Source organism: Eptesicus fuscus, chromosome 14, assembly GCF_027574615.1.
Source record: "Eptesicus fuscus isolate TK198812 chromosome 14, DD_ASM_mEF_20220401, whole genome shotgun sequence".
In the NCBI taxonomy this organism is placed as follows: Eukaryota; Metazoa; Chordata; class Mammalia; order Chiroptera; family Vespertilionidae; genus Eptesicus; species Eptesicus fuscus.
The window spans coordinates 28,927,528-28,940,838 of record NC_072486.1 but is presented as its reverse complement, the minus strand read 5'-3'; the positions used below and the strand labels follow the sequence as shown (position 1 = coordinate 28,940,838).

The following is a 13,311-nucleotide window of genomic DNA, read 5'->3' as shown; positions in this document are numbered from 1 at the left end:
TCCTTGTCATTGTGAGATATATTTGGATGAATTTGCTCTGAGTTTCCTGCTTTAGGCTTCCTCCCTGGTGTGTGCCCCCCGCCCCATTCAGTCCTTCTGTTTGTGTGAGAGGTGGGGTTGGTCAGCGCATATGCAGTGTCTGGAGCGTTTCACAGGTAGGAGCCTGGCCATAATGGTTTGGGCCAGAGACTCACTGTTACTGCCATGAATAAATCCATTTAGTTTTTTAATTTCTAATTTCCAAGGATTCACATATCAGATGTTTAGTACCTACCTGACTTTTTTTTTTTCTAAGTGTCTGAGAAGGAATTACAGAAAAAGAGGACTAGAGGGGGGAAGTGGCATACCAAAATACATGACCTTTGACAGTCTCTCTGGGCCAAAATAGATATTCTTAATCTGCATCAGTTGGATAAAATGCCGTCCATGGTTGATTTAAGTCTGTCAGTGAATCTCTATTCAAAATGATGTGGGGGGAAAAATAAACTGTTCTAGTAATCCTAGGGGTTCCCATTCTGCCTGGTGGGCCTCAGTGGGACTTTGAGATGAACAATTTGAAATGGCTATAATTTCATTTCTGCTTGTATTATTGTGATCTTACTATAATAAGTACTCCTTCTTCTGCTCCTGGTCCCTTCTTACTCTCTTAGTCTGTGGGATTCATAAAACCCACTTTGAATTAGTTGCTTCCATTTTTCTCATAATCAGTAATTTAGCTTGTACAATCTAAGTGTGTTGGATTTTTACACATGGAACTCAAATATTAATTCAGAGATCACAGACTTCGAGGTTGGGGGGATGAGGAGGGCAGGGGTCCATAGCAGCAATGTCTTGTGTGAGGGGCCAGTTGTGTAGCTCCAGACACACAACTTTTATCCACACCTGGCTTTCCTAGAAAAGCCAAAGTTGTGCATTTTGAGTGAAATCCTCCAATTTTTTAATACCTAATAGATTTCTAAACCATTGCACAGGCCAAGCACACCAGGTCGGGGGTTGGGTTTGACTCTGCTGTAAGCCCACGTGTGGCTGAGAGCATCTCTTTTTCTGGTTGATACCGCCTCATTGTTTGTGAGCTTAGCTCATGCTTGGTAGACAGTTAGCATCTACTTTTAGTTTCAGGGGCTTTTAGAAATAAATTATAATGTCAAATATTTTACTATCTTGCCGTAACCTGGAATGTGAGTGGAAATAAAATAGTGCCTTTTTGGTGATAGCTTTAGTATACAGCATTTCACCTACTTAAGAAGGGAGAAGTGCCAGTGATATCCTACAGGATGTTTCTTTGCTTCTTTTTAAAATGGAGTGAAATATACAGCCTCCATGTGTTTATCAGTTAGTGCAGAAATGAGAGCGGATTAATTTTGATCAACATATTAGGCTGAATGAGACACCGTGTGATGAGCTGAGCAGTCTGCCCCACAGTGCGATGCTGGGGAGCGTGCTGATTTCGGCACTCTGTGAATGATCATTTAGGGTTTTATTTTTCTCATTTGTGCCTGCATTATTCCACCTTCACTTATTAGGCATCTTCTATAAAGTTGGCAGTGAATTGAGTGCAGTGAGCACAGCAGGAGTAAGAGCAAATAATGAGTGAGCGGGGCATACAGACAGGTGGAAACAGGTCCTCAGGTAATCATAACACAGGAAGACTCACGGTGCTGGGGGCTGAGAGAAATGCTCCCACCTTGAGCCCTGGGGGTCAGCAGGGGCTGACAAAGGAAATGAGAGCTGAGTTAAGATCTGGAGGGATGGATGGAGTGTCTCTGAGTCTCAGAGGCTATGGGAGAGAGAACAGAAGAGACGGCATCCCAGAGGTCTGAGGGGGCGTGATGCACTGGAGATCTGCAGGAGGCATCATGTCCGATGGCTGGAGTTCCGAATAGGACAGCGAGTCCAGTCCGAGGAGCTGAGGGGAGACCTCCCTTAGGAGTCCTGTCGTGAAGGTCCTTGTAAATCCTGTTAAGCAGCCATTGAAGGGGTTTGAGAGGAGAAGTGACTTGATCAGATAAAGGCAATGTTAAAAAACCAGTTTGAACAGTAAATGCTCCTTTAGCTCTCTGCTCTACTTATTGCTTATCTTCTTAAGCCTCTTTAGTCCAGGTGGTAATGCTGCAAGGAAACAGTTGCACAGATGTATCTGATATATCTGATGTCCTAGTCTTCTTAGCTTCGGGTTTTTCTTCCCTCGACACCTGGGAAGATAGGAAGATAAAGGGAAACCGCGATCACAGCAAACCACCAGGTAGAAAGACAAGAAAACGAAGCCACTGAGAGAAGCAGAAGATGCTTGTTTTGAAACAGAACTGCTCTGTAATTAGGAGTCAGGAGGTCAGGGTTTGGACCTGTGGCCCACTTTCTGTGTATTTTACTCTCCCACTTGTCAGATGAAGGTTTGGACCAGATGCTCTTGAAGGTGACGCTCAGGTTTATAATTCTGTGAGGATGGTTTCAGTTGTGCGTGATGAGTCAGTCACCCTGTGTGTAAGTCAAATCACAGATGTCGTCAGTGCACTAAGCTTTTAGGTGCGTGTGTGTGCGTGTGCGTGTGCGTGTGTGCGTGTGTGTGAATGTTATTAGAAGATGAAATGTTATTAGAAGAGGAAATGTGCGCCAGTAGGAGGTAGAATACAGTTGAGAAAACAGTGCTAATGCTAATGGGCGGCTGCTCATCACCGTTCTCAGGAGCTGCCTTCCTGAATGGAAAGGCAGGCCGTCTGAGCAGGAGCTACTGTCAGTGCCAGTCACAAGCGCAGGGACAGAGACACTAAGAAAAGCCCCTCCATTGTCACAACATTTTAGGCTGCACATGTCAGGAGTCAGACAGTTTCCTAGCTACATGAATGTGCTATCAAATTATCCCTTCATCCAGTTCCCCTGGTTGGCAGTAGTGGAGATAGAGGTGCAACATTTCTGGAAAATTTGAGACCATATTAGAGAAGCCTATTTTTCTCCCCCTTTGTTATTTTCTTCAATGGCTGCTTTTTGTTTGTATTTTAACTACCACGGCAATCTGAAGTTATTTTGCTCATTTAGAAACATAAAATCTGTACTGTGCAACTTACTGTTTATTTCACTCATATAGTTACCATAGTAGATAACTGTTTCATCTTAAGCATTCCTGTAATACATTTCATGAAATCTAGCTCTGCTAAGGTGTCACCAGTTTCTGACAAGTAGATAGTGACTTTATAAAGATAATATGATGATGGGCCTTTTTAAAAATTATTATTTTAGAGAGAGAGGAAGGGAGAGAGAAACATTGATTTGCTGTTCCACTTATTTATGCATTCATTGTTTCTTTTATGTGCCCTGACCAGGGCTCGAACCCTCACCCTTAGGGTATTGGGCTAATGCTTTATCCAACTGAGCTACCTGGCCAGGGCCAAAAAAGATAATAAGAGATTCTAATAAAACATTTAAAAGTTCTTATTATTTTTGTACTGAAGTGGCTTCTCTAGTGTAGAAGAGATTTAGCAAGGTTAGGAGGAGCCTTTCCCCAAACTTGTTAAATAACATTTAAAAAATATTTGTTGTTGTTGATTTTTTTAGAGAGAGAGGAAGGGAGAAGGGAAAGAGAGAGAAACATTGATCAACCGGCAACCTCTGTTGGTGCACACGATGACGCCCAACCCACTGAGCACCACCGGCCAGGGCATGTTAAATGACATTTTGTCCAGTTTTATTTTTATCACCAGAGGCTTCTGAATACTGAACACTTGAGATTTCACTCTGCCCTTTACACAGGTGTATCTGTGTTTCTTTCTTGTTTGGTGTGTTCCCAAGTATAGGGAAGTCTGCTTCATACGCTGCAGCAGCTGGAAGAATGGGAAGCTGAGAGAATTGAGAGCCGTCAAGAGACTGGGCTCCGCCGGGCCTGCCCGCATATGATGGGAAGGCAGATTCGGACTGGATCCCGGGTTGCTTGTCTGAGATTCAGTATCTTGTACAACTTCTGACGGTTTCAGTGGGACTAGAATGGGCCAGGGGTTGTGTCGTGAGCAGCTGAGCGTCACCGGGCACTGAGCGGGCACTGGTGGTGGGAGCGAAATGGGACTCAGTGTATCTGTGACCAGCCACGGTGGCAGAGCTCACTCAGAGCTGACATGAACTCGGGTTCCCACCGGGGCCCCTGCTGATTAGAGGCAGCATGAAGGATTTCAAGGCCTCGGCCAGCGTACGGGCAGGTGGCTGAGTTTCATCATAGGGTTGAAGGGGTGAAGACGACGTGGCTGCTTGAAGGTTAACTGATGCTGTGAGAAGCACAGGGCTCTGGGACTGTGCACTTCCCACTGAAAGTGCGAAAATAATAAGAATAACTTTATTTATACTGCAAATTGTCATTTTTATAGCTTGGACTCTATTGTTCAGTCAAATGAAGTAGTTGGGATTTCAATGTAGGGGATACTCGAGGTTAAGAATTATCCTATCCGAAGTGTATTCATTTTTATACTTTTTCACTTCTCTTCTTTTTGTGCTCATAATCTGTTTACAATGTCTCCAGACCTTCTAATTGTATCTGTTTCTCAAAGCTCTGGTTCTGATAAGGTACTTATTGCAGTCTTTTTACATAAAATATTATTTCTTCTCAGATTTTAGAAATTGTGGGATTGAAGAGGCCAAATACTCATGACCTTATCAGCAGTTTATTCCTATTGACAAACTTTATGAGCTGACATTTTAGTTTGTTTTTTTTTTAATTGAACAGGGAAAAACCCACACACATCAAATACCATAAAATTTTCAGAATAAAGATATTTCTCTCTGGCTTCTGGCTCAAAACTTTATATCTTTCAGTGGAATCTGTCTCAATGGTTGTGTGTGGGGGCGGGGAGAGAGAGAGAGAGAGAGAGAGAGAGAGAGAGAGAGAGAGAGAGAGAGGTTGAGAGAGAGAGAAAGACTAGGTAAATGAACTGATTGATTGACTTGCTGTTTCTATTGGTTTGCTTGTGGAACACTGAGTAGACTGCAATGGAACTAAATGCATAAACGCAGACACACACATACATTCACCCACCCACCTATCCACCCCATAAACCTGCTTCCCATTCCTCTGTATCAAAACTATACCCAGTGATTTTAAAGTTTAGGATGCATAAGGATTGAATAGCGATTGGCATAGAGTAGATGGTACATAAGTATTTATTGGATGATTTTTCTGGTCCCATCCCTATCGATTTGGTAGGTTTGGAATAGGACCTGATGAATGGGCATCGATATGAGGCACACCGGTTGACTCTGATGTCGGTGGCTGAAGGACCACACTTTGAGAAGCACCTCAATTGTGGACCTGTGGCTGTGGTGACATGAACAGCCTACTTCCTGACAGAGGGTCGGGGTGGGGATAAAGTCCCCTGAGTCTGTAAATCTGCAAAACCATCCTGCTTTCTGGAGGATTCTGACAGTGCTCCACCACGTGGCTGGTATCCTACCAAGTCGAGTGTCCTGTGTGCTATGTATGCGCTTAGGCACTAGGACTTGCGGCCATGGCCAAGAAAGTATTTTCTGACTTTCAACTTGTCTCTGTATTTGTAAAAGAATACAATAATAGTTACTGACATGCTTTCCTGTAAGGAGAGGTTGATTTAAGTGTAGCCAAACAGTGATAGCTATTATGATATAAATGTTTATTTTTCTTAACCAAAAGACATAAGGGGCTTCGTGCCAAACCACATACCTTTTTTCATTGCATACTCTGTAGTATTCTTAGGAACTGAACATGTGTCCCCTGTGTAACACAGTGTAACATAGTTCAAATAAAGCAACCACCTAATAGCTTCCAAACCTAGTTTTTATAGCCAGACAAAAACAACCCTTCTATTATCACGCCTTCTGTAGCCCTTCGCTCCTAAGTTGTCTCTTTTCTGCCTAAAGACAGTACTTGGAGCATAACCACCGCTATCGCCAACGTTTGTTTCTGCAGAAGTTACTAGCAAGATGTTTACATTAGAAAAGCACCACATGTGTATCATTCACATACTGCCTTCTTATATGTGTATCTTGCCAGTGGCAAATAGGAGTAACATTAGCTGGAATGTGGAATGGTAGTTGGTGGGTCATCTACAAGTTCAGCTGGGAGGAATCAGAGACAAACTAGGAATCTTTGACACTGAGCAAATAGTCTTAGTGCAGGGAAGTAACTGTTTAGGCAAGAAATCATCTCAGCATTCCGTATTAACATGTGATAGAGCAAATTTGAGACTGATACAGGGTCTGCTGTGTGTTATAATGCAAGGATTTGAATCAATACCCCCGAGAGGGAGGATTCGTATTGAAGAATCACACTATAGTTACAATGATGGTCATTGCATTGCAGTTGCATATTAATTGCTGAGTTAAACATCTGTATACCTTATAGTGTTATTTTAGTCTCTTAGCCAATTAGCTTGTTACAAAGAACTTTTCCAGATACTTCTTTTTATTTTAAAAGGAATATATCTTGCCCTAGCTGATTTGGCTCAGTGGATAGAGTGTCGGCCTGCGGACTGAAGGGTCCCAGGTTCGATTCCAGTCAAGGGCATGTACCTTGGTTGTGGGCACATCCCCAGTAGTAGGGGGTGTGCAGGAGGCAGCTGATCGATGTTTCTCTCTCATCGATGTTTCTAACTCTCTATCCCTCTCCCTTCCTCTCTGTAAAAATCAATAAAATATATTTAAAAGGAATATATCTTTATCACAAACAATTCAAATTCTGTAGAAAGGTACATGTAGAAAATTAACTTGTTTCTGTATCCCTCCCCTGAGCTAAAAACATAGTTTGATGAACATATTTTGTCCTAACTTTATTTGTTCTTTGCAGTCAATTCTTGGTCATGTGGTGGCAGATTAATTGGTTTGAATAGCAGCAGTGGTAAAAGTAACAATGCGTTTGTGAAAAAGTTAAAGTTGCTATGAACCAAGTAAACCCTATCAGATTGAACCATGGGAAATTGCTGTGTTATTAGGTCAAAAAAGTCACATACTGGCAGTTTCATGTGGTTAAGCTATACTGTGAGAGGAATTTGTCCTTTGAAGGGATTTAGTAGGCAGTCCATGTGGTCATGTGAAGCTGCAGTGTGGAAATAGGCCCCAGGTGACTGTTCTTTGCCAGTAGTCAAGTGATGGAGAAACAGATATTGTTGGCAGGGGGAATGGTTGCGGCTATAATTCCCAATACTGCATTCAGGTCTGTGTGTTGGGGAACCTAGGAGGGGGAATGAGCAGGAGGAATATGCAGTGGGATTAAAAAAACCTCAGCCACGGAGGAAGTAGGAGCAGTAGACTTTTTGGTGGCTATAAAACAACTTATGTATGTTATTTATAAGATACTCCCAACTGTTGTATTATCTTTCCACATTTGGACGACATCTGGTGAACAAAAGACATGTCTCTACATCCTGAATGTGATTTCAGCTAAAGTAAGTTTCTATGACATCACATGTATTTTCACCTTGTGTTTTGGGTTAGCTCTGACCTCTTTTCCCCATAACAGAGTTGAGTCTTTGTAGGTATCTGTGTGGAAAGTATAAAAAGCAAAGAATGGTGTAAAAGATACAATTCCATTTTTTAGCCTCATTATTTCACTTCTTCATTTAGTAGTTTATGGTGTGTGCGTGTGCCTGTGGGTGTGTGCCTCAGCTTATTTATCACGAAGGGGAGTAGAACTAGCATTTCTCCTAGCAGGCAGCTGAAGCAGGCAGCACACCGTGCAGTACCACCCACAGGTTACCCTGGAGCTGGGCATCCGTTCTCAGGGTATGCAAATGCCTGTGTCTTTGTCTGTCTAGAGCCAAGCATGTCAAACTTGCGGTAGACCATCTATTCATCACAGACACAGCTGAACAGCAAACTTGTCTTTTCTCTGCGTGTATTTTTTGTTGTTGTGATTTGTCCTTAAGATTTTCCCTATCAGAATATTTTACTTAAGACAATATTCAGAATCCACTGGCAAGTAAGTTATATAGAAGTTGTCCTTGAAAGCAAGTAGTTCTTCATTAGTTTTTACATATTTTTCCTGTCTTTCATGGTTCTTTTATTCTTACAAGGAATTACAAAGAAGAGTAAATACATTTATTCAATAAGCAACATCCTGTAACTATGTTCATATCTTTTTATCCTACAATTTCCTTTTCATAATTCATTTTAGGGAAATAATTCAAAAGAAATATTTTTTTCACAGCTCAATTATGTCCTTTGTGGTATTATTTATAAAAACTGAAATCTCAATCTAAATTTGTTTTCGATGGGCAGTGTCACATAAGTTTGATTATGGGGATGGAGGTGGGGTTGTCTCATTCCTGTTTTTTTTTTTGTTGTTGTTGTTATTAATCCTCACCTAAGGATACTTTTTCCATTACTTTTCAGAGAGAGTGGGAAGGAGGGAGGGAGGGGAAGAGAGACAGAGGAGAGAGAGAGAGGAACATTGATGTGAGAGAGACACACACATAGACCAGTTGCCCCAGGTATGTGCCCTTGACTGGGAATGGAACTCGAGACCTTTTGGTGTGCAGGCCACTGAGCCACACTGGTAGGGTTCATTCATGTTTTTCATCACAGGAAAGCAAGCTTGTGTGGGTAAGGAATGGAATTTAAGAGGCAGAACCAGCTGCTCCTTGCCAATATTGTTAGCTGGTCTTCTCTCGGTTTTTGGAGGCATTGATATCAAAGAGAGTTGCATTGAAAATGAGTGTCATCTCTCATCAGACTGATATCCGGGGCTAGTACTGGTCTCTTAGTAAAAGGAAGATAGATCAAACTGGAGGAAGACCTGCCAGATGACAGCAGCCCCTTTTCTCATTCAAGGAATAGACTAAGCCCTGCCCCACAGGGGGCAGGGGAAGGGGGACCAGCATATGTATTTACTCTTTCTAGTGTAAAGTGAATTTTACAGCCTTCGAGCTGTGTAGCTGTGAGCTTGAAGAAGAAGTCCATGTTTATTGTGGCTGTAACACGCTTGAGGCATGTTTGGCTCCTTGGGTACTAATTTTTGTCTTCTAGAGACGTCAGGTAGCAGCCCCTCAGGTCTACCCCACTGAAAAAGAACACATCAAAAAGATGAGAGGAAAATGTGAATGCGTTGTTTTTTCCCCCCCACAGGCTAAAGGGAGAGTGGGCAAGGATGGTTTGTGTGTATTTGTGATCTTCCCTTTCCTAGTAGGATGTCAAATAATGGCCAAGAAAACTATCTGAAATATTAAAGAAAGAATATATTTGTCTTTTCTTTAATAACATTGCTTTAAAAAAAAAAATAGCCACTGCAGTGTGAACCTGAAAAAATGAAATACTGTGAATGTTTCTATTAACTAAAATTTTATTTTAATCATGATGAGATTGGAGTTTAGTTGCAATTTAGCCCTTCCCAACTGGAGTGGAAACTTGAGTTGCTTATTCTCCGAGTGGGAGCTGAAGGTGTCAATATGGCTGGTGGGTGGATATCTGAATCTTGCTACCAAACGAAGGGAGGGCTCCCTGTGCCCTTATATCCTACTGGGACTTGGTCAGAGGGCCAGTTACCTTTATGAGCAACGGTGTTTTCTCTGTTTTTGTATCGTTTTGACATCACAACCCCAAACCTATTGTTAGAATTCTTACCCTCAACCCTAATTGCAAGTCTTTTACGTCATGTGCAATTATAACTTTTCAACCCTCACTGGTGAAATGAATTTCAAATGTTGCCATATGCTTACTCAGAATTTGTGAGGGAGCCAGGCGTGCTGAAATCACTAATGCTAGTGTTACAGGATTTGTTTTGTATGTACACGATAAGAAAACATGTGGTATATTTGTGCTATTATTGTGATTACATGGAAATTATTTTGACAGTGTTTGTCTTGAACAGGGAGACATACTGGTGGTGCCAGGACTTGTAGGTGTTAATCACCGGGCTGACTTGGCAAGCCCTGGAGACAGCACGGGTTATGGTATCTGGCACCTAACTGGGCAGTGGCTGCTGCATCGGCAGCCTCCACGTCAGTCAGGTCTGCCACCCGCCCTGATGGTGGTGGGTATCACAGGCGTTTCCTGCCTTCTGTGCCATTTTTCCTGCCGTCAGCTTTGAAATGAGTGGCTCTGTTCTTTTCCAAATGTGAATTCCTTATGTTAATCTCAGAAGAAAGAGGGCTTGCTTTCAAGTACATACAGGTATCCGTACTTATATAACTGATAGTGTGTTTTAAAAGTGTATAAAAATGTATTTAGAAATCTGTAATAATTGAAATTTATCAGAATTAAATATGGAGGCTTTGAGTCTTACAGAAATGGTAAAAAACTATCATATAAAAAAAGACATGATTTTTTTTTTCTGTATTAGTCACTCTCAGGAGAAAATATTTCCCCCCAAAATGAATGATGGCAGGAACTGAAACTGTAGGAAAAACACAATGGGAAACGATGGGTCTGAAGACATTACTTTGAGAAATGAGAGTTTAGGTGTACGTGGTAAGAGAAGAAAGTGGGGGGAGTAAATCAGTCAATCAATATAAATAAATTTTTAAAAATCCAAAGCAAAGGATCCTTGGGGGATGGGATTCTCAATGAAGCATAAGCATCAGTTCCTTTTTGGAGCTGTTGCTGATAAGGGCAGATCATCAGTTTATTTGACAAGTTGAGGGAGAACTTGAAAAATGAAATTGGACAGGATTACAAATGTTATTACATAATACATTTCCAAAACTTGCTTCACAAAGCCAGGCTCTTTTATACAACGTGAGATTCATTGGTCCTGAATTCATTTCACCTACTTACGTGCCTGCACAGACTAGGTGTGAAGCAGGGCACCTGGCCATCGTTTTCAAATACCCTATTGTGGTCTGAAGTAGTACTCTCTGAGGATGAGCCTGCCTCAAAAGAATAGTGCAGGGGCAGGTGTCCTTGGTAAAATGCCAGTGAACATTTTACATGTCCATTTTGAAAATGAGCGATGTGAAAGTTGGTCCCCAGATTAATATCTGAAATCTTGCTATTGAATAAAGCAAGGCTGATAGGCTAGTTTAAGGCTGATAGGCTAGTTGAGTAAGTAAAAGAAGGAAGTTTATAAATTATTGGAATTAACAATGCTAAAGTGTCATAAGTCTGTATAGTAGTTGTTTCTTCAGAGTTCATGTGCTGTGATTTACTTGTAATTTTAAAAAATATTTTCTCATGCATGCTAATTCTATATAATAAAAGCCTAATATGCTAAGTGTCCGGTCATCTGGTCATCCGTTCAACCAATCAAAGCGTAACATGCTAATGATATGCTAAGGCCACTCAACTGCTTGCTATGACATGCACTGACCACCAGGTGGCAGACAGTCAACCAATCACCAGTCACTATGACGTGCACTGAGCAGACAGTTGACCGGTCGACCAGTTGCTATAACGTGCACTGACCACCAGGGGGCAGGCACTCTGACCGGTAGGTTAGCTTGCTGCTGGTGTCCAGCTGATCGGGACTGAACAAGATGGGCCGGACATGCTCTCGAGCCCTCCCGTGGTCCCTCCCTGGCTGGCCAACCTCCTGTGTCCCTCCCTGGCCCTGATTGTGCACTGGTAGGGTCCCCTGGTCTGGCCAGCACCCTCTCGCAATCCAGGACCCCGCGGGGGATGTTGGAGAGCCAGTTTCGGCCCGATCCCGCAGGCCAGGTGCACAAATTCGTATTTTGAGAAAGGGGCCAATTGACAAAGAAAACAGCAATACTAAATGTATATACAGTAAACAACAGAGCTTCAAAATATATAAAGCAAAAACCGGTAGAATTTAAATGAGAAATTGACAAATTTCCAATTACACTTGGGGAAGTTAACGTTCCTCTCTTAGTCACTGATAGAAACTGTCACCCAGCAGGATCTAGTTGGCATTTATAGAACTCTCCACCCAACATCAGCAAAATGTACAGGATGGGGCAAAAGCAGGTTTATAGTTATTTGTATGGAAAGTAATACAATAATTAATAGATAACAATATAAGCACAAACTCTGTGTTTCACATGCAACTGTAAACCTACTCTTGCCCCACTGAGTACATTGCATACATTTGGCACATATACCAAACAAATTAAACCAGATCTGGCTGATAAAGTAAACCTTAAAAAATGTAAGGGAATTGGAAATCATACCAAGTATGTTCTCTGATTATATTGGAATCTAACTAGAGATTAATAACAAAGAGGTGGAATAACTGGGGTGGGGGGAGAAAGTGGGGAGAGCTTCATCTAAACAAAAACCTGGTTTCTCTGCCCTTGATTCTGAATTGTCATTGGCTTGGAAAATCGGAAAATGGGTACATTTCATCTGACAATGTCCCAAAATGATAATGAAAGATACAGTTGATTGTTACCCATGATCAATTGTCTCTCTGTCCACTTTATTTCGCAGCCTCTCTGTTGAAAGGACTAAAGCATGCTAACATAGTGTTGCTTCATGACATCATCCACACCAAGGAGACGCTGACGCTTGTGTTTGAATATGTGGTGAGTAAAATAGGAATTCAGATTTTATAAATATGAATAAAAATCTTATAGTGTTATCATAGCGTTTTATGTTTAGGTTGCTGTATTGAAACGAGTATTTTATCTGAGTACACAAGACTTGTAACTTTGCATCATTTTGGATGATATGTATCTTAAAGAAAAATTCTTAAAAATGTTAATTTGAATTTTCATCATGTATGTTATCTATTTATAACCTTTTGTTACTAGTATACACTGTAACTTTTAGGTTTATTAAATAGGATTAAACTACATGATGCTGATCATTCTATCAAAGAAAGTTCACAGACAATTAAAAATGTGGAGTTTTTATTTGGCAGGGAGGACAGGATTTTTAACTTAGTTTTTCAAAAGCATTCTTATTAGGGTTGTGTTTTTTTTTTTTGTTTTTTTTTTTTAAATTGTGGAGAAAAGCCTGATACTTACAATTTGGACTTCATAGTTTTTCCCCTCACTTGGTATTTCAGCTATTAATTAAAACTTCCCATTTGCATAATACAATGTAATGATCTTATTGTGTTGAGAGTATAACTGCTAGAAGACTTGGACTTGAACTCGTAATTAATCTTTCTCCATTTCTCTTAGAAAAACATATGGTATTTGTGTAGCTCCACTTCGGCATTTAACTGTGGAATCATGAAATGTAACCATGATAATTAGCATCTCAATTTTCACAGATGGATCTGAGAACATGTAATTTATAAGATACAAATGACACTGGTGGAGGCTTTTATTGAGAAGAATAGCTGTTGGTATTGTGAATGTATTAAGATCCCACTTGTAATTACCATACGACTTTAAAAAAATGGAAATAGTTTTTATTTTTCCTTAAGTATATATAATAGAATGAATATTTGCAACATTTTTA

At 41.0% G+C, this 13,311-nt stretch overlaps 1 protein-coding gene across 2 annotated transcripts in view; it reads left to right on the top strand.

Annotated features, from left to right (window-relative positions):
• CDK14 (cyclin dependent kinase 14) overlaps positions 1-13,311 on the top strand; it is a 513,399-nt gene that overhangs the window by 201,365 nt on the left and 298,723 nt on the right. For both annotated transcript variants that reach the window (XM_054726652.1, XM_008149228.3), the window contains one exon: positions 12,331-12,425. In XM_054726652.1, coding sequence (XP_054582627.1) covers positions 12,331-12,425 — 95 coding nt within the window. The remainder of the gene's footprint in view (positions 1-12,330; positions 12,426-13,311) is intronic.